The sequence below is a fragment of the Parus major genome, chromosome 4A (assembly GCF_001522545.3).
Source record: "Parus major isolate Abel chromosome 4A, Parus_major1.1, whole genome shotgun sequence".
Lineage (NCBI taxonomy): Eukaryota > Metazoa > Chordata > Aves > Passeriformes > Paridae > Parus > Parus major.
The window spans coordinates 13,356,380-13,378,167 of record NC_031772.1 but is presented as its reverse complement, the minus strand read 5'-3'; the positions used below and the strand labels follow the sequence as shown (position 1 = coordinate 13,378,167).

The following is a 21,788-nucleotide window of genomic DNA, read 5'->3' as shown; positions in this document are numbered from 1 at the left end:
CACTTTTTGGACTTAGTAATGTCAGGAAAATTAATCCACAAACGCCAGAGGTTTATGTCCAAAAAGGAGACAGAGGAGTCCTTTTACTTTATTCGAATAAAGGGAGAGGCCATGGGGCATTCCCCTGGAGTCTCTCAAATTTTTGGAGGGCACAGCCTCCTTTTTATCCTAATTCCTGGCCACTTGTCCCTTTTCTCTTTCCCCATAGGCTGAGGTACTTGAAAGGTACAGGCTTCCTGGAGCACCTGATACCTGGGATACCTTCTCCCCCTCCCCAGTGCATAATCCCTTCTTAATTCTTAACTTTCATGGAATTCATAGTGTTCTTTCAGTGCATCTTTGATCTTTTAGTGGAATCCATCCCATTGTTTCTGTTGTCTCTCACTGATAGCTGCATCTTAGCAGCAGACCCACAGCTTGTTTGTAAAGACAAACCCATCATTCCTCTCAGTATTGAGAAAGGAACTAGGACCATGAGCTGTGAAACAATCCAAGGAGGTTTGAGCAGTGGGCTCTGAGCAGTGGTGTGAACTTTACTTGAAGTAAATATGGGACAACCTTCTCAGGAGGAGAAACGTGTAGTCAGATGGCAGCTGAGGAGAACGTTGCGAGCCATTAAAGTGGAGAAATGAAGCCTGAGTGTGCAAGAAAATATGACAGTCAAAGGGGAGGTTGTGTTGGGAGGACATGGGTGCGTATGCCAAATGCAGGTGAAGTATTTCGTGTTCTCAGATTTATAATGAGCATATTGCAAGAATTGAACCATAGGTTCATACAGGTTGGAAGGATGTTCAAACACGATCTAGTCCAATGTGTTGTATCTGGAAATTTTGCTATTCTTAGTACTGCCCCATCCATTTCCCACTTGTATTAATCAGAGAAAAAAGAATCAGAAAAACCAAGCACTCTGTTAATGGGAAGCCTGGCAGAAGCTGAAGGCACTCAGAGGACAAGGCTTCTGCTGACTGTCCTTGTTTTGCTGTTTCTAGTTTCCTCTTATCACTGTGTGGTGCACACTAGAAATGATCAATCAAGGCTCATGAACAGGATCTTTTCATGCTGGCAAGTGAAAAATCAGTTTGTGTTCAAAGGAGTAAACAGTAGCATGAGCTTCATTTCCCGAGAGTCAAAATGGATTCCTTGATAAAGGAGATGACAAGGAAAGCTCAGCTCCTGATGTATAAGCACATAGGTGCTCATGTGCAAGAAATGAGTGGACTCCTACGTTATTTTACACGCTACATGTACCTTTTCAATAAAACAAAGGAAAAAGAGATTATTTGTTGAATGCCAATAGTGCATCAATAAAAGCAGGGGGCTTGTTCACAAATAGTGTATACAGATGAAAATGTAGCTGGTCAGTTCTGGCAAAGACATTATTCATGGTATATTTCTGCTTTATGGCACTACATTTGATTTTCAGAACTATTCTCACAAGTTGGAAGATTGTGTTGCTAACATTTCTGAGAAATGTCTGCTGTTGGATGTAAATTACAGGGAAAAGAGGCTTTATATATTTCTGTGCCATGAAAACAAAATCTGATCTCATGCAGATTATAAATTGTCCAGGAGGTAAGAGTACTCAAGGAACCGTAGAATGAATAAATAGAAGGTTAGACCAACATGATTCATCAGATATAGTAACGATTCACCCAATGTCATTTGATCTGTATAAAATTAAAGGCTACTATTCCCTCACACTTAGATTTCTGCCCTCCTTCCCTCCCTTTAAGGTTTAGCACTGAGCCACCCAAGCCATACATTAAACCCTTTAGTTTCACGTAATTTAAGTTCTCTCCTCTCTCTTCTGAGACCGAAAAGTGAAGAAAGCTGTAGAATACTGGCTTGTATTAGGTGGAATATTTTGACCATCTGACCTTTCTCTTTTCTTTTTTTTTTCTTTTCTTTGTTTTATTTTGGCTTTTGGTTGTTGTTGTGGGTTTTAGGGTGTTTTGTTTTTTTTTTTTTTTGTTTAGCAAGAAATATTTAAAAGTAAACATGAAGCACTTTGATGCAAAAGAGGCTTGCCAAATTAAAAGGAAATTGGAAGATGAGTTCAGTGTAGCATGTCACTATTGTGAAAACTTCTTGCTTTGATTGAAGTTTCATGACCTCAAGACTTCTGTCTGCCCCTCATGTACCATTCACTGTTCTTCAGTTTGGGGCTTGTGAATGCACTGCAAGCCAAGAGAGGAGCTTAAGATGTGTGTTGCAACCACTCAGTCTGGCAGAAGCCAAATTCCTGAGATCTGTTTTTTTAGTTGAGTTAGACCATGCTGCTCATAAAGGAAGAAAAACACCAAAAGCATGCACAAGTGCAAGCTCTGCCCTCCTTTTTAGACTCTGATTAGTGATGAAACCTGAAGAGGAGAGAGGGCATGAAGAATCACATAATGGGTCCTAAAATGTTTGATTTTTATTAGATTAGGAAAATAGTAGTATGGGATGAATGTCCAATCTTGACTAAACTACAGAAGGAACATGGCAGTTTATTAATGGCAATTATAATAACAATTTGTTATAGCACTTGCACTTGAGAAAGTGATGAATATTGTATCTGCTCTGTTTCATTCTGTCCCGATGAATCTATGCTTGGATGCCATGTGGGCCTGCTCACACTTGTTAGCTGAACGTGAGTGTTTATGGACAATTAAACTTGCAATTTTTAATTCACACTTTGAAAGGTTGAGAGGTTGTTTTTACTTTTTTTCTTCCCCAAGACAGACTAAATTTATAATGCATCTGTGCCTTTCAAGTCTCTTAGAATGTGGAACTGCAGCATGAATTTAGAAAATGGTCTCATTTTTTTAGAAATCCATTAATAGTAATGTATTGAAAGACTCTTACATTGATCTTCTTTCTGATAGCCATGTTGTAATAAGTATTCTTTTAATGTTTGCATAAATCTAACTGTTTTCCTCTTTGTGCTTGCTCCTACTTGGATCTCCCTGTATGACAATCACAGCACTTTGACATCTTGCCTTACTTTAATACCAGTGATTCAAAAGAAAGCAATGCCAAAGGGAGCAAAAGTTCTGTCAAACCATGAAAATCTTCTTTGCCTTTAACACAAATTGATGCATGAGCATTTAAAGTTATTAGCAAGTGCTGCCAGCAGAAGCTGGTTACAATTGCATAATATATAGCAGGCTTTATTAAAGTAAAATGGTATGTTTATTTTTATTATCATTGTTAGTTCTGAAGTAACATAAACAGGTCTGTGAATTGGGAGACAACTATGAGAAGAACCAAGAACATGCTCTGTCCTGTATTTATAGTGAGGGACACAGTCATCACTTTCCTAAACAAAGAAATACACATGATACCTTGGCTAACCAATACAGCTGGTATGTGTAATGGTAGGGAAGGGTGTTAAGTAAAGAGAATTCTGTACCTCTGTTTTTACTCTTCCCAGTCGGACTCACTCAGCTGGATTTTGGGCTGCTCCTGTTTCTGCATTGAGAAATTTTGTGGTTGATGTGTTCACTGTAAGCTTATTGGAGGACTGTTTGTTTTGTTTTCTCATATTCCAACATACTAGTTTTTCAATGAAAAAAAATGAAGCGTGTATTGGAGATGTGTTCTGTCCCACAGCACAGTGCAGTAACACCCCTGCTTGCTAACCCTTTGATTAACCATATTCCTCTCTGAATGGGGAGCTAGTATGAGAAATAGAAAAAACAGATGGAGCAGATAAATCAAAAGTATTGAGAGAGAAAAACGTAATTTAAGTGAAAAGTAGGAGATGAAGGAAGTCCCATCAAGTCCAAGTCCTGTGGTGTAAAGGTGGACTGCATGCCTCTTGCAGTTCATGCTGACCACTCAATGGCAGTTCTCAGCCACATTTGTTAAGTAATTTAAGCTGAGTAGAAACTGGGAACAAAACGTAAGATTCTTTTTTTGGTTCTTTGACAGTTGTAAGGTGATATTACCCAAAATAATAGTCTATAAAAATCACTAATACTCCTGTGGTGTAGTCATATTGACTTGGATAATCCTTTACCATGATATTGATGAACTGTTGAGAATTCTGAGAACAGTGATGAAACAAGCCAAAGGGGAGGAAAATCTTATTTATCAGGGAAGAAGGTAAAATTTGAACATATAGCATTTGAGAAAAGTAGAGTATAATTCTGCATATATATAATGTCTGTGTATGGTGTAAATGGGAAGTAATGAATTACTTCTAGTAGTAGGGAAAGCTCTACAGAAAAGCTGAAGTGATAATGAAATAAAATTTTAATAAAATTTTGTTAAACCATTATACCAAGTAGTTTATAACACTCCATATTTTATAAAGGGAAGGAATGGGAGACCGATTTCCCTACAGTTTTTGGGCCAGACTGGCCATAGTACTAGAAGATAGGGGAAAAATCTGCTACATTAGCACAGCATGAGCTTGGTGATCTAAGAGGTCTCTCTGGTCTTTGACTTCTGTAGTGATGTGGATTTATTCTTGAAGCTTAGTGCTGGCTGAAATGCAGGCAAGAAGGCCATGGTCAGTGCTTTTGGTCAAGCTCTATAGCAGATTAGGATGACAGGGGTTAAGTTTGGTCATGACTGTCTTTCACCAAACTAGTTACTAAGGGCAATAAGGTAGAAGAATCAGTCAGGAAAGTCTCTCTGAATATTTATGGCACAAAGGACTTACCTGTTCTTTGGTACCTTCCTGAATATTGTCTCTTCCTCTCCTGCTTTACCCAGTGATAAGAGTCCACCACAGCTATCTACAGGAGTGGCTGTACATACAGGTCACATCTGCCTGTTGTCTCTGTAATTGTTCACAGTATTTAAAGGTTTTGTGCTCCTTCATATCCTTAGAATGGGTGATTGTGGCAAATGCTGTAAGTACCACTTAACAAGTATTTTCAACTGGAATATATTAGCAGCATCACTGTGTGTGTGCATGGGTGTGAATGGGTGCAGCGATAAATTGAATTTTTCTAAGGGGAGAAGGATCAGGCCTCTCGAGGTGGATACCTGTGTGCTGTGCAGGCTGCAGAGGACACTGAAACTGCAACAGGCTGATGGAATGAGGGACAACAAAATCAGCCTTATAGTCCAGCCAGTATTTTTCTATAGGATATATTTAAGTTTTAAGATCTGTCAGGGCTGTTGACCTGTTAAGCTGTAGGATAAGATAGTTGATGACAACAGCTTTCTCCTGTTATCACCTCTGTCCTTTGCTTGCACATTAACTGTGGCAAGTTAAACCTCGCCCTGTCTCTGAAAGCTGCCAATGGAGGAACAGTGGGATCTTCTTCATTTACAGAAATTTCAGGCAATTCCACTGCCAGTTCTCAACTGTGAGGAAATCAGAGTACTTTATTGCTTCAAAAGTGTTGTTAGGAACACAAAGCAGCGTAGAGAAAACCCCAACTCTTAACAAAATGGGTCCTGCTAATGATTTATGTTGATCTGAACTGGAAAATTTGGTAGGCAGCAAGTTCGGATGCAGCAGTCTTCAAACAAAGGCAGTTGCTTGTTAGCTGCTCACCTGTGTGGTTGAACTTTGCATCCAGCACCTGACTAAACATTTCTTTTTTCTCTTTAAACCTAGGTTGCCCTTCCCAATGATTCCAGCTGTGTGGAAGAAATACTGCGAGTAAGTAATACCCTTTGCTTTTTTATCTTCTGTATAATTGTAGTGCTGTTTTTTTCATTCTCCAAGGAGAGGGTTTATAGGCCTGTCTTTAACACTGTAGTTAAATAATAACATTTCAGTGTGTTTGTATGAAAAGACACAGGCAGGGCGTAGGCCCAGGATGCTCCTTAGTGAGATCATTTCACCTAATACTCTGCATCTGCCAGCTTGTTTCAGTCAGGATTTACACATGTTCCTGTCCTTTTCAAGCTCTCAGTTTTGTTAAGGACTTACAGACATGTTTTTTCTGTGATCTTTGGTCAATGGTTGAATACAGAAAATTGCCACTCCAAACTGAGAATGGCTTAATTAATGGCAAGAAGATCGTGTAGTAAGAAAAAGGGAGTGTGCACAAGTTGTATGCCCTACTCTTAAGTGTAAGATGGGCTTTTCCTCAGACACCCCAACTCTGGAGTTCCCCTGTTGGCAGTGAGATTTGCCTGGGGGCAGTTTTGCAACCCACCAGTCCCTCTCTCAGATTTAGGTTTTTGTTCTCATGGGTTGAATTTCCCATCTGTTAGATGTACCTCCCTGGGATTGCTAGTCAACCAGTTAGTTTTCAGTGTAGAAGGGATAAAATTTCAGTGGGAATTTGTGCCAATCATGCCCTTGTTACTAGGAGGTAGTGCTGCAGACTTACCCAGACCTGAAATCATGTGTAACAGTCATGCCAGCTTGTTTGCAAAGACTTACTCTTGCTTATAAAATAAAATAAGCTTCTCACTGTTCATTGCAATTCAGAGTTAAATAGCTTGTAAAACTTGCTCCTGGTTTGTGTACACATATTATCTTGGGCTGCTCTAGATGTCCTTATGGCTTGTCAGTGTTGCTGCAGAAGTGTGTTGAGGCAGTGGGCAGGTGTGCTCATGCAGACCTGCAGTAAGGGACAAGATTTTGCATGAGCACCCAGGAGTAATAATGCAAGGAAATAAATAATATTTACTTTCAACCTTCAAAGTGAGTGGAGGTTTATTACCTATAGAACACTAAGGGAGCAAAAGCAAAGGAAATGTTGAAAGGCTGTGTGAAATACTTGGTACATTTTAAATGTCCTCTTCCCTTCTTTATATATTTTAATTAGGTTCATTTCTATATTTGGAATGAATGACTTGATGGCTGAGCAAAGCAGTTGTTTTCAGTAAACAGCATCAAAAGAAAATGTGGTAGGATGAATTTCAGGATCAGCCATCCAGCAGATACTTTTAATGTGGGAGCAGTGCATATAAATCACAGGAAGCAGAAATGTCTTTTTTTAAAATCAAGATGGTGACCCTATTTCCTACACCATGACTGTAATCTGAGGTAACAAACAAGCACAATATTCTGGGCTTCCTTCTGATACCTGCTGAGATTGGAGCAGGACTTCTGTAGCCTTTAGAGAATGGGGGTGAACTGCAGAGTCCCTGCTCCTGCCACTGATAGGCCATTGAGCTTGGGGGCACTCGTGGGGTGGACAGAGCAGGGACTTAGCAGGACTCCATGTCTCTGGGGATCTGTCTCACAAGGACATGTAATGGGCATGTGAAGAAGGAATAAAAATCAGCAGATCTTTCTGGACTACAGCTGCAGGTTCCCAGAGGCACCCCTCATGCCCATGCTGGAGAAACCTGTCTACCTTAGCCACTGGCATGGCCAGAAGCACCTGGAGCACATGACACCAGATACATGCCAGCAGATACAGTCTTGGCACCTGGACCTCAGCCATGGTTACCTCAGAGTGCGCCCCTTCATATGTAGGAGGGTGGTTTGGTACTTCTTCACAGGGACTCTGTGCCCTCAGTGTGGCATTGGGTTTTCTGGGCACCCACAGGCTGCCTTCAGCCTTTTTTAACCTGCCTGCACTGGGCTTCACAGCCCTGCCTGTGTGAGCACTGCAACCACAGAGCTGTTTTGGGACTGCCCAGAAAAGACCCAGCAGACCCTAGCCCCAGATGGGGGCATGGGGCTCATGACAGTGGCTCAGGATTCCAACCACATGTGGTGCTGAAGCACACCTGGCACTAGAAGTCCCTGGGTTTGTGTTTTACTTTGTTCTTCTTAAATTTATGCTGCAGAACAAGCTAGCAGAAAATGTGTTTTGGCTGCATGCAGGGTATCATATTCTACTTGACAGGCAATGGAGAGAAAATAAGCAAGAGAGTGTGATGCCCAGCAGTGGTCAAAATCCAGTCTTTGGGCTCCCCATGGAAGTGCCATATCAGATGATTAAGGCTGGCTGCTCCACATGAATGAGCCTTGGTTTCAGCAGAAATTTGCACTTTGAGAACATGGATTAAGTTTCCAGCCCTGACAGGTACTTTTTGGCCTTTCAGGGCCATTTACATAGGCTGTGATGAACTTTTGGGAGCGTGGGTCTTAGCTCCCTCATGGTAGCTTCTCTCAGTAAAAACACCAGGTTATTCACATTTCTGTCCTGTCAGAGATGTTACAGAGGTAGAGACAAAGGATTCTAAGACAATCAAGCCCCAAAGGCAGAAAACTGGGCTGTAATTGTGTGTTTTGCCAGCTTGGCAATCCCTGACAGTTTCTGCTCTGGGCTGTGTCTGCTGCCAAGCTGTGCTCCCCAAAGAGCTAGGGAAGGGTGCTCTGCCTGGCACTTACCCATGGAGCAATGCATACCTTGAAGTTTGCATTTCTTTCTGGTTTTGATTTGTTTTGGTTTTTTTTAAATTGGGGAATTAAGTGATTTAATTCAGCTCCGTCCCTCAGACACAATAAATCTCAAGGGTTTCTTTGCTGGACGAGGAAGAGGTACTCCTGCAATGATCTGTGACCTCTGATTTTACACAACTCTTTTTTCAAACTAAACTTGATTAATGGTTTCTGTAATTGTAGAGGTTTGTAATTCCTAATCTGTCTTCTTATTTCTTTAATTTTTTCCATATTGGAGGAAAAGGTTTAATTTAATTTATATTCTAAAATTTTCAACTGAGTGAGGGGAAGCGTCTTGACTCCATTCAGACCCCTGAGTCTTCAGAGACAAAATTTCACAGTCCTTTAGATTTCCTGAAACATTTAGCTACTTATGTCATCTTGTGTAAATGATTTAAGGACTGCTCCCAATACTACAGCCAAAGGTTAATAATATAAAAGTAAAATCAACCAGTCTTCTGTTGATTTTACTTTTATAACCAGGATGACTGAGGAGGTTGTGAAAAATAAAAATTATCATCATCATTCTCATAATCTCTTAGACAACTAATGCCAAAGAGTAATGATAGTACAGATTTCATTTTGTGCAGGTTGCTAATACCAAACTGAAAGATAAAGGCAAATACCTGGTGGTCTACACTTTTTTCTGTTTCAAAATATGTTTGGGTTTGTTGTTTGTTTTTTTTTCCAACCAATGCTTTTGAAAGTGTGGATATGTGCTGGTTTTGCATTAATTGACATTTGGTGAGACAGGAAGAAGCCACCCACGGAAATTATACTCCTGAGACGGGCTGCTAAGAGCTTCCTCTGTTCCTAGCAGAAACCAATAGCTGGCTAGCCCTGAGAATTGACAACCTATTAAACTGTTAGAAGCTAGGTCCGCCTCTGTGAGATTCACATTTTAAAGACAGGCAAGGCCGGGAAATGGTTCTCTTGGCTTCTGGCTTTTGAAGAGGTGACGGGGTGCTGGTGGGACCCGCCCCGTGTGGCCTGCACGGCCGGGCTGGGCCGGCCCCACGCGGCCCGGCCGAGATTTTCTGCTCCCTGAGGGGTGGTGAGCGGGCTGCCGAGCCCCTCACCGGGGAGTCCACCGGGCCCCGTCCTGGCGGGCGGCTGGGGCCCCTTCGCTGCGGGGCCGGGCCCCTTCTCGGCAGAGCCCGCCGGTCCTTTTTCCTGCAGCACTGCCGGGCCATGCCAGCCGGGGGCTGTATCGGCGCTGGGAGCGGCCCCGAGGCCAGGAGCGGCCGGGGCCGGGACTGCAAGGGCTGAAAAATCAACGCAACCAGAACAGCAGCGTGCGGCCGTGGCTGCTTCAGCATGGCTCGCAATGAACTTCGTTTGTTTAGCCGCTTTTAGCCAGCCATGGTGCGGACAGAAGGACAAAAACGGCAGCAGCAGCTTTGCTTGTTTTCGGCGCTCCGCATGAAGAAAAGCGCTGAGTGAAGCCGGCGGTCGGCACGGCTCACACGGTGTCGGCAGAGACCCCGTGAGCAGCAGCGAGAGGCACGGCAAGCGATCTCCTTGATGCACAGCCCGGATGAGATCAACTTTTCAGCGCCGCAGAACTCCGTAAAAACTGCTTCAGATGATAAAGCTCGAGAACAAACGAACCTACGAACACCAATTCTCTCCCGAATCAGGAAAAGGAAAGGGTGAAGACACGTAAGGAAAACAACATGGGACACAGAGGCCAGAAGGAGTCAAATTCTAGTTAGGAGGGGATTGAGGAGATGATTTGGTCTTCGGCTGAAATTCACCGTGTAAGGCTATGGTGAAGATATATGTTTGATATATAAGTCTTCGGTTTTCCCCTGTAATTCATGAAGCACATGGGGGGATGCAGAATTTACACGCAGCCCATGAGAAAAGGGCACTCGTGCTGGAGCGTGTGGATGCTGAAAAGCTGTAATCTAATGAGAAGCTTGAACAGAGAGAGAGAGATGAGAAACTCTGCTCCAAAGATAGAAGAAGAGCTTCTGTTTCCAGAGATAAAAGAAGAGAACTTTTTTATGCCAGAACAGCTCATCCTTAAAATAGTACCCCATAAGTTGACATGGCCCATGAAAGCAGCTGTGGGAAAGCTGCAAGGCATGGGAGGGACTTTCACACTGCAAACAGATTTTCCTTTCCTGGGCAGCTGATTCGCTGTGACATTGAAGCCATGAGAGAACTGTTTCTTGTGGAGAAGTCTCCATGGCATGGCGAGAGAAACTCCTCTCCCTACAAGAGCTGATGAAAGACTGTTGTAGAGGTGGTAACTGAAGATCCCAGGTTTTGTCTCTATATTGTCAATTGGCAAAGTAAAGAAGTTGTGGAGAGGGGCGGAGAAGTGTTCTGAAGGTTTTATTCTGATTGTTATTATTCTTCTGTTAATAAAGTTTTCTTTATACCTTTTAAGTTTTGAGCCTGCTTTGCCCTCCTCCTAATTGATATCTTAAAGCAGGAAATGAGTAAATAATTCTGGTAGGTGCACTGGGGATTTTAGCCAGCACTAAACTTGTTACATTATTTAGTGCATTGGCCGGGAAGCTCAAATTGACGAACCTAAACCACTACAGGATAATATGGAAGACAGGTACTTAAAAGTATGTGTGTGTAATTCCCATTTTATTAATATGGATTTAAATTTAGTTGTCACTTGCTTCGTGCACCCATTGAAAAATTAGTTCAAAATGTTGTGATTCAAAGTGCAGATGGGGCAGGAGAGCTGACATTTAAAACTAGCCTCCAAAGCTGTTACTTGTGCTACTTGTACCAGTCCTTTACGTCAGTGTGCCTTGCTGTTGCTGCATGTGATCTGAACCGTGTGAGGTGTGTTGGTGACAGTGAGGGTGACACTGAGCAGTGATCCTTTTTGTGTCTGTGGAGAGCACAGAAGGGACCTTCCTTAACCTTGGTTTACCCCTGGCTAAAGAGTTGATAAGTGCACAACACTGCATGGGAGAGTTTTTTAACTATATGTTCTGGAGGACTCGGAGTGTAAATTGGAAGTTTGGGGTGTGTGTTCAGGCAATCAGTTGGACATAATCCGGCAGCAGCAAAGCCCTGGTCTGTGCACTGCAGCTTTCGTAGCTATATCGTAACCACCTGGGCAGGCACTGCTGTCTGGAAATCTGTCCCTGCTTTAGAGGAACAAAAGAACTCTTGTATGTGCATATTCACTGTAGGAAGGCATCAAGTAACTAGATGGACTTCTGATGGTATTTGGACAGCTGTGATACTAATTAGAAGCTTTCTAGTATGGAAGCACAACAGATCCCAAATATAGTTCAGATTGTAAGAAGTGTAAAAATGACTGGAGTTAAATGAGTAAAGTCTGTAATTTGTATGGTCGTCTTCTGATGACTACCTCCTGTCTAATGACATGGGAGAATATGTAAATTGATCAGCAGGTGAAAATGCCCTTGACTCTGCAAATTATGTGTAGGATTACCTTCCTCATGTCAATTGAAAGCACTGACAGATTTAATATGTCTCACCCACAGCTGCAGTAAGCTGTTCACATAGCAAAATTAGACTGTAACAGATATGGCTCATTATTTGCCCCTCAGTAATTGTTTTCTCTTCTAAAATACAAACAACATTGAAGAATGATGCTAAACCTAATTATAATAATTGTAATTTGAAAAATACAGGTATGCCATCCAATGTGGTTACAAATGCACTTAGTAGCTGATGGGTAGTTTAAATGTTCATGTGGAGTTTGGGGGCTTGCTGGGGAGGACATGATGTGAATTTAAAATTATTATCCAGACATCATTGGACAAGTGAATAACAAGCTGACTGGCCTAGTAAATCATGTGAACCTGTCAAGTGTGGGAACACGTTGGGGAGGCGATGATGTCAAGTAACAGTAACATAGCAACCTGGCATTTAGCTGTCCAGAGAATGAGTAAGAGTAGCCACTTTTAAATAGCTGAGTAAATAAATGAATCCCTATGCATCTTAGGTGTGCTATAAAAATAGCCCAGCACCATATGTTTTGTGTTAAGCTGCTGCTTTCTCCTGGGTAAGGTGATTTATTATTTCTATTGAAATGAAAAAATTGATTGAAAAGCTAACCCACATGTAAATGTGGCACTGTGGCCTTTGTCCCTGCTCTGGCGTGCAGCCTTTGAAAGCATGCAAGGAACGGGTAATAGCCTGCTTCGAGAGTTGTTTTTTTTCCTTCAGACTTTGCTTATGTACATGAAGATTTGGATGGATAAAAACAATTAATTTCTTAGCAATTTCTAAGCCATTGCATTTTCAAGCTTTTTATCAGCATTTTCTCAATGGAGGCAGAACCAGTTTCTCCTCTCACATAATATAAATCAAGGGGTAATTCCACTGACCTCTGATCTCATTTGAGTTCATTGGATTTTTATTCCTCCCACACTGGTATAAATTGGCAGCAGCTCCACTGGCATTGCTGATGCTTTTATAAAATTAAATAGGAGTTACCTCTGTATTACTTTAAATATACAAAATAACCAGAGACCAGTTCTTTGCTCTGATGACTTTCTAGGTGTGGAATCACTCCAGAAGATGGAAATGCTGAATATTTCCTTGAGAACAGCTCCTTCCTAGTTTGGTAGGTAATCAGCTCAATTCTGCTCTCAGTATCACCACAAACATTATCGCCACATGCATTCAGCAACAATTCCAGGAAGGTCAAAAGAAGCCTCTTCCCAGCATTTTGTGCACTGTCCAGTATACACACAGGAAGGGTGAGATCACCAGGACAGCCTGGTGTAAGCTTGGCATGCAGAAGGCTCTTTGGAAACTGGAAAAGGCAGTCTTAGGTCTTCCTAGCCTAGAGCATACCCTTGGCTCCTGCGTGCTACACCTGACAGTGGCAGAACAGGATTATCCAAATTTTTGGCCATTTACCCTTACAGTGACAACATTATGGTGGCACCCATGAGAAGAGCACCTCAGGAGCACTATCCCAAAGCTGCCTGCATTGAGGGTGCATCATGTCTAAAGCTCAAAGCTAACTTGAGGCTGGCAGAGTGGGAAGCTGGCAAGTCAATGCCAAGTGTCTGGCTGAGGCGGTTGTTTTGTGGGTCCCTGTTGCAGAGCTGGCATGGCGCAGGTTGCATGTGAGGGGAGTGATGCGCTTGTATCTGTAGGTCTGTAGTATAAATCTGCTTTGTGCTGCCAGCTGAAGACAAGGCAGACTGCATGCTGCTGGGGAGGTGACAGGGAGGAAAGGTTGACTGTCTGATCTGACAAATGTGTGTGGGTGTGCAGAGTTTCCTGTATTCAAAAGCTGGTGTTCTGCACCTGCCAGTTACAGGGATAAATGCCTCTTCAAGATGTAATGCAGCAAAAGATTAGACCTTTGTCAGGACAGACAAGCAAGGTCTGATTTCAGCTTGCAGGCACATTTATCAAATAAAAGTTTTATTTTCATAGAAGTATTAAATAAATTATTTAGCAAAGAAATTTGAAATGTAAAATCTGATCATTCTGTGGGTCTATTGCAGCCTGTCTACACTGTAACAATAAAAAAGATTACAAAAAGTAATCAGGAAAAGATAGAGAGATTGTTATGTGCCTATTTAAAACTCACTATTCAATATTGTTTTCTTATCTCCTTTACCATAATATTTTAACACATACTTTGGTACTGCCAAATTGAAATATTGCTGATTTCAGTAGTATGATATAATTCTGCCATCATTGCCAGATTTACCATTGCTACAAAAATTGCCGTAAAATGATCTGACATCACAAGAGTTTGGACATGTACTGCTGCTCCTGAAGAGAAACAAAGTACTCTAATGATAAATGATAAGTGAATGATTGCCAGTGAAGGAGTGAAGTTTGTTTTCCAAGCTCTTCAGCATCTCTTTTGCACCAAAACAACCATTTTTAGTTTCTCTCCCTCATTGAAAGTCAGCTCAGAAACAATCCACTATGTATTGCAATGTTACATGCTCAGCATCCTCACTCTGATTAAGTACTCTGTTATGATAAAAATAATTACTTCTTATGCGATTATACAAAGTAATTGTTTTACAGCCAGTTCAAACAAGAAAGTAATTGAAGCAAAGTTACTCTTTAAAGGAAAAGAAAGTAAGTTTTGCAGCCCTTGTGGAAGATCAGATGCACTTTCTACAGAACTTAAAAACACTGGTTATTTAATATACTACTTTTTCAAATACCACTAAGTTTTGCAGTTCCAGAAATAAGTGAAAGTGACCAAAAAAAAAAAAATGTGGGAAAACAATTTGGTGGAGTCTTGTAGTTGAGTGGAGAATGTCATAAAACTGAGATTCCTACTGCCAATTTGGAGACCCATGGGACCTGAATTCCCATCGTTTTTATCCTTGTATATAAAGAGTAACTCCCTTATCTTGGAGTGAAAGTGCGAAAGAAAACAGACCCAAGGAATCTGGCATGTCAGATCAACTCTGACCTTTTGTATGCTCCCATGAAAAGAAAAAAGGCCCCAAGTGCTGAACTGGATGGAAAATTTTAAACACTACTGTAGTGTTAGTGTTTAGCTCCAGCTGTACCAGGTATCCTCTCCTAAGGACCTTGTGGGCTGCATGAGTTTATGTTGTATAAAAACATGATTAAGAATGCCAGAGCCTGTTGTGTGTCTGTCCTGCTGCTGATGCCAAACTGTCAGTCTGCAGTGTGGTTAAACAGAAAAGCCATCTGAAGCTCTCCTACTCCACTTACATAGCTTACTGACAGGGCATTAGGCAAAAAAATCTAGTCCTATTTTGAGATACACATAGTAGAATATTTCTCTGGTCTCAGATTAATCATTTTTTTTTATTTCATCTTGTCCTGTCGAAGGAAACCTGTTAAATATGGGCACTGAATGTTTAAACTGCTAGCAGTGTTACCTTTCATTTAAATAGATGAATAATGTGTACTATACATAACAAATTGCTTTCAGCACGGAATGAAGACATTGAAAACATTAACATTGTGTTAGGCTTTCTGAAATGAATGTATGCTTTAGAAAAAAATCTGTTTTGAAATGTCTATAACAACTTTTGTGGCTCTTTCTCGCACAAATGGGAAAAGCTCCATTTTTGTAGCTCTGAGGGCAAGTGTTGCATGGTTTATATCCTGGTAGAAAGCTTCCCCATAAGTCAGCACTGCTGAGGGGGCTCATGGGTTCCGTGAAGAATAAGTTAGCCTAATCACAATTAGTCAAGGGAAGCAGACTAGGAAAAGGCTAGGACATTTGCAGTGTCCAAGGGAAGACTGGTCCAAGAGATGTAACTAAACAAACCTTCAGAAACAGTTTCAAGAGCTTACATTTTTAAAATTCTCTGAAGTTTCTGACCATGACAGTCAAAAAATAGTTGATGGTTAAAAGAAACATATGTAAGGAAAGCACTAGAGAAATTAAAGTGATGGATCAAAAAGATGCCAGGTACTTGAGGCATGCTCAGTTTCACCCCTTATGCTTTATCTATACTTGCACGTTGCAGCTTTTGATGCTTCAGTGCTTTGAGCTCCTTCAAGAAAAGCAAAGAGAACAGGACAAAGTTGACACCTGGAGGAAACCTGAAGCAACCTGAAGTTTCAGCTTTGAATCTCATTGTTTGGCTTGGAGGAGATGGGTGGAAGTGTTCTGTTACATCAGATACCAGGAATGCTTGCTGCCATTTTCATAATGCACTGCAGTCTGAGTTTAACTGAAGCCAGTCCTAATTTCTTCTTAAAGCAAGAATACAGATGCCAACTGATGTATGGACCAAAACTTATTTTATTTCCTCCTGAGAGACCCCTTGCAGGTGGACTTTTCCTTGGGAAGAGTCATGTGGTGACACATAGATTTGCCAGCCCCCATGAGGTTTGTGGAAGCAGCCTGATGTGGTCAGGCAGTCTTGTGGTCATCATCTGTCTTAAGTTTAAGTTGTTCACATTCTACAGTGAGAATAGTTCTGGAAGCTGCCTTTTGGGGAGGAAAATTCATGTCTTTGCTGTATGTCATTGGTTTGTCATGCACCATAGTCAGCAGAGCTCTTTCTGGAGGTGTCTTCCTTTCCACCTGTGGAGATTGTTCCAGCTGTCAGTCTTCAGAATACACCACTTTGAATCTGCCAGTGAAAGACTGGTATGGTTCATTTTCTCATGTCTTTGAATACCCTCTCAATAAATGCTTGAATATGTAGACTCAGATAAACCCTTTATCCTATAAATCCTATCTTTAATCTTCCCGAATAACCTTGAGATGCTCCTTTGCTCCACTGTGTCTCCTGTGAAATGGTGAACCAGAACCTCACCCACACTGCAGTTGTTGAAAGTTAAATTAGTTGTTAGCAAAATGTATTGATGTCCTCAGCTGGAATTATTGGTATGATGATTGGGCAAAAGCAAGGCTCTATCAGGTATTTAAAATTATGCTACATACTGTGGCTTATCTGAATTTCTAACATTTCTTTAAAGAAAGTGTGTCATTGAATTTAATGTTCTGAGAAACCTTATGAACTTCCAGTCTATTTTAGCTGTACATTTCAAATTACACTTATAATTGTGTTTTTATTGAATATGTAAGTTCCTTTCAATTTCCTGTTACACTACATGGGTTTTAATATACATTTGAGAAGAATGCAAATTATGCATATATAGGTGGCACTTTTGAGTGTTTTCAAATTATCACAGTAAAATTGTCATATTTGTTTAATTAGCCAGTAGATCCTGCCACACTGACTTGTCAGTGGTATAACAGTTTTTTGGATAGCTGAAAAATCTGACCAGAATAGTTTTTTTATTTTCCTTTTTGTTTTTCTTCTCAAGGAATTTCTCACATTTCTTTTTGATTTAAAAGCAGTCATACAGGCACCCAGCCTTGCAGAAGTCAGCTGAAGAAAATGTCAGGTTCTAGCATTAGAATGAAGATGATTTTATTAGGCCTTGAGGTGTTTGTTAACATTGTTCAGAGGCAGGACAGAAAAGCTGTCTTCAAACAAGAATCTGAAGGTCTGACCCAAGTGCCCAGATTTATTTTTTCAACATTCTGCATACCCTATGTATTCTACCTGCTGCAAGTGTTACTGTATAGCCTTCCAGAGCTCCTGAGGCCAGGGCTCTGGTGTGGCTGTCCTTAGAAACCTGTTATCAACACTTTTCAGCTCTTGTTTTAAATGTTTTCTCTATTCCAAAATTTCTGTTCAATGTGTAAGCAAATATTGTTGGGGTAGGTGGAAATACTTACTAGTATATATATATGTAATATTTTACAGGGTGAAACAGGAGCAACATGAATCCACAGGGCATAGGGGAATGTCATGGGTGGTTAACAGAAAAAAAAATGGGAAGAGTTGTACTCATTGTATTTGCTGTGAGTTGATTGAGTGGTTTAAAGTGTGGACCAAATTTCAGCTCTGGAGCCATGCTGAAAACTGGCAGGTGCTAATATTTTGTGTTCGAGATCTTCTGATGGCATTTATTGCACAAACATTGAGTGTTAAAAGCCCCTTTGGGCTTTGTATTGCATTAATTTCTTTGCCATGATTATATCCTACTAAAGAAAATATTGTACCAAGGTACAGTAACCTTTAAAAATACTCTTCTGAGCCTCAGGATTAAAACACTTAATGTTTGGTTTGTAGACACATTCCCAGTAGTGACTTCTTTCTTTTTTTTTAAGATCAATCCAATTAATCTCTTCCCAGTTATTCCAGTATTTTATAATTTCTAACCTCTTGAGTCCCTAATCTTTTCAACAAGATGTCTGAACTGCCAGTTTATCTGAAAAAGTAATGTTATACCAATCAAATCAAAACTGCTGCTCAAAACTTTTTTGAAGAGCAGCCCCTTGTCATTCCTGAGTTCAGACAAAAACAAAGAACATAGCTTCAGCTGTGAGGTGTTCACTGGAGGCTTCTTTCCATGAAAATAGTTATCACTCCTTCTTTTCCTTGGCAACTGAGTCATTGTTTCTTTTAAAAGAGGCTGGCAGGATCTCCTCATTACCATTTTTCTTAATATAAGTGCAAACTACAAGAAAGCCATCATGTTTGAAAGGATGCAGGAACTCTAAGGAATGTTGCACTAACTGCTTGTGTTCTTTGAAAAAGCCTTAGACTGGGAATTTGACTAAATGTATCATTCTGTCTACTTTGCAGCAGCATTGTCATTTTCTAGCATCTTTCACTTATAAGTTACCCATCAAAAAGAATGCCATGTTATTGCATCCAGCCTTTGTATCTCTCCAGCAAACAGATCAACATCTGCTTTTGGTAGTTTCTGGAACATAATAATACACTGCACTTTGTACTTTAAAAACAAAACAAAACATCCTTTGGCATGTTTACTCCAGTTCATCTTTGCTTGGTAACTGGTAGTTGTCAGTGTTTGATACCAGTTGGAGCTGTGACTTGCTCCCACTTCTTGGACATAACTCAGCAGCCATGGGTCTGCTGGGTGGTCTTTTATGGGCTTACTCCAAGTATGTTCCAAATTGCTCATGTGATCCCTGATAAACTATTACTAATGAACAGTTTTCTATTCCTTTTGGACCATATAGAAGCAAAAAAGACAATATACGTCATTGTCTAGTAAAGTAGAGATCCAGTGTTTAAATGGTGGAGCACTGGATGTACAGCATTTTAGTAGTGTGGCTTTTGTGCCCTATTCATTGATTTTCCTGTGGGAAAAGAAGTTGTGTCGTGCTTTGAGATAGGAGGGTTACAGACTTTGCCCTTTTTCAGCCCAGTTTTTAGGAGTTAGTTTGTTTCATTGTAGTTTTTTGTCAGAAGTTTTTTAAAAAAGGCAGATACAGGAGGCTCTCTCAATGTGGTGCACAGTCAGAACACACTGATTTCAGATGCTAGGTTTGCTCTGTGTGGGATCAGGCATCCTCAGTTGTCATATGTCTTAGTCGCAGTCCTGAGTATTTAACATAACCAGACTCCAACTAGCTTTATAAGAAAGAACATGCTGGGAAATGAGGAATCAAATGTATGCAACAGTGGGAATTTGTCTACCAGAAATACTATGAAGCCTCCATACCTTAAAGGAGATCAAAAAAGACCTCAGCATGTTTTGGCTTTGGTTTTCTTTACTGTTTAAGCCAGCTTATTTGGATCAGGCTGACATGCCAAAAAAGTATATGTTGTATCAAAACATCTTCTGTAACATACATCCATTTTTTCTAAACCTGTTAGCTTAGCAGGAGTGGATCAAAGGGGAGTGTTGGCATGATTTACATGACACACAGATGCAGGATGAGACCCACTTCAAGGCCTAAGTGAGGAGAAGGAAATTCAGACTGAAATGTTTGCTCTTTTTTAAAGTCTAAAAATACTATAATAAATGCCAGGTTGCATGGACAGGTTTCAGGTGGCTGGTTAGGTCTTTCTGTAAAGAGAATAGAATTAAAGGGTTGAGCATGAGAGGCAGCAAGGATTCTAGCTCTGTGTTACAGATGAGGACCCATTGTATATTGTTAGGCAAACATGCTAGGCTTTTTAACTTTACAATAGAAACCAAGGTGACAAAATTAGAGGAACTAATGATCAGGCTTAAGTTTGGAGTTTCTTTGTACATCCAGGGCTTGCTGAATACTGATCAAGCCGTTTCTGTGTTATTTATACATTTTGGACACATCCATTTGATTTTTCAGCCCACAGTCTCTGTTCCAAATTTTCAGCCCATATTCACAAGTTTTACCACTGCTTTAGGCATTGCATGAGACAGAAAATGTGACAGTTTGGGCCCCACAGAGCATTCATAATTTCTGAAGTAGGCACTGGGCAGATAATCATGCTTAATAGGGGAAAGTGAATTCTTGATGGATGGAGAGGCAAGTTCTCAACTGAGACACATAGCAGGGAGAACATCACATAGACAAGGAAAAGGACTGGTGAAAGGAGACAGCTTTTTAAGGGTAGGTTTCAGCTCTTCCAGATGTTCACTGTGTCTTTGCTTCAGCCTCAGACTGCTTGTTTAATGGCGTTACAGTGGAGGCAATGAGGCTGTGTAAGAACAACATTAAAAACTAATGCTACCCTAGCACACCTATGCAGGAAAACCCTGCTGCAATACTGCTTGTGTGGTAAGCAGAATAAGAGATCTGGCAGAGTCTTGGTTTGGAAGGCAAAGAAACAGCTTTTGTAAAGGATTTCATTGTGTATTGTACAGCAGCATGTGGTAGCTTCATTTCTTTGTATTTGATGAGTAACAACTCAGAGTCCAAATATTAATGAAAGCAAATCATGGCTTAAACAAAATAATTAAATTCAAGTAAGTTGTCTAACCTGGTTTCTTAATTTCCCCTATATGCTCTTTCAGATAATTAATGATCCTATTTTAAGGCCAGAACCGGTATTCTCTGGCAGAAGTTAATGTTTTCAAATTCCTGATGTTTTTTGGACTCAGTTTCATCATATTGTCAGGATGCTAGTTATAAGCTGGTTACATGGGTCTAACAATTACTGCACAATATAAAACTTACACAGTTTCTGTGCTAAGCTTACAGAACAAGAGGTTTTGTAGCTTAGCAGTAAATTTTGCCTGATACTGAATTTGGAGATTTTATTTTTTCACTATGCTGCCATAAGTTGCTTTAGAAATTTAATGCATTTTATAATAAATTTCATTGATAACATCTTGTCCGGTGACTATATAACTCCATGTTGTACTTGTATGAAAAAAAACACATGAATTGATTACATCTGGCAACGTAAAGGAGGTGATGTAATGTATTGTATAAATGTGCAGAGTAGAGTGCCTCAGGGTAGGAGTAGTTTTGTTTTGTAACTATAAATTATGGTTCTGCTCTCCTCTTGGTGTGAACCCTAAGTTTCAGAGAAGAAAACAGACGATTCAAGGCATGCTTTCTTGCTTGTGAAGCTGAAGATGGATGGAGCAAATTACCAGATTCCCTTAAACAAGTGCTAGCAGTGAATAGTTTCAAAACACAGTTGCTTATTTGCTTGGAGAATGTTTTTTTTGCCAACATTTTTTAAATTGCAGAGATGAAATTATATGTTGGCATTAGTAACTTTTGAAAGTATTAGCTTTTTATGACTTATTGTGTCTTTGTTTATACTATACTGTTGTAGTGCCAGGATGTTATATTGTATTTAACAGTTCAATGCATACTTCCTACCTCGTGGGGCCCTTGTGACAATAAAATGTGCCATCCCTGGGGACAGTTACCAACAAGTATTATTTTGAATAAATAAAATCAATGGGTTATGGCTGTGCATCTCAGTGGGGATGAGAAGCTGACAAGAACAGGAGGTACTGCATTTGGCCATACTGTCCACAGCAGGGCTCTGGTTCTGTGTATTGGGTGGCAAAGCTATTACTTTAGTTACCAGGAGTGACAGCTGAAGGATGCCTTGCTTCCTGGAACTGGGTTTGGTGCATGTAACTGCAAGTACCTGAGTATTTATTGGCATATCATTGACTTGTAAGACTATAAAACTGGTGTTGGATGGTGTGAACCCAATATCCAGTTCTGGATGCTATACTAAACAGAAAAGGTCTCAGCACACCTGAGAATTTTTAAGTATGGAGGATCATG

The 21,788-nt window shown here is 40.5% G+C and overlaps 1 protein-coding gene across 1 annotated transcript in view; it reads left to right on the top strand.

Annotated features, from left to right (window-relative positions):
• The window catches only part of AFF2 (AF4/FMR2 family member 2), a 313,841-nt gene that overhangs the window by 143,352 nt on the left and 148,701 nt on the right, over positions 1-21,788 (top strand). Inside the window, exon 4 of the mRNA XM_015626354.3 lies at positions 5,561-5,605. Coding sequence (XP_015481840.1) covers positions 5,561-5,605 — 45 coding nt within the window. The remainder of the gene's footprint in view (positions 1-5,560; positions 5,606-21,788) is intronic.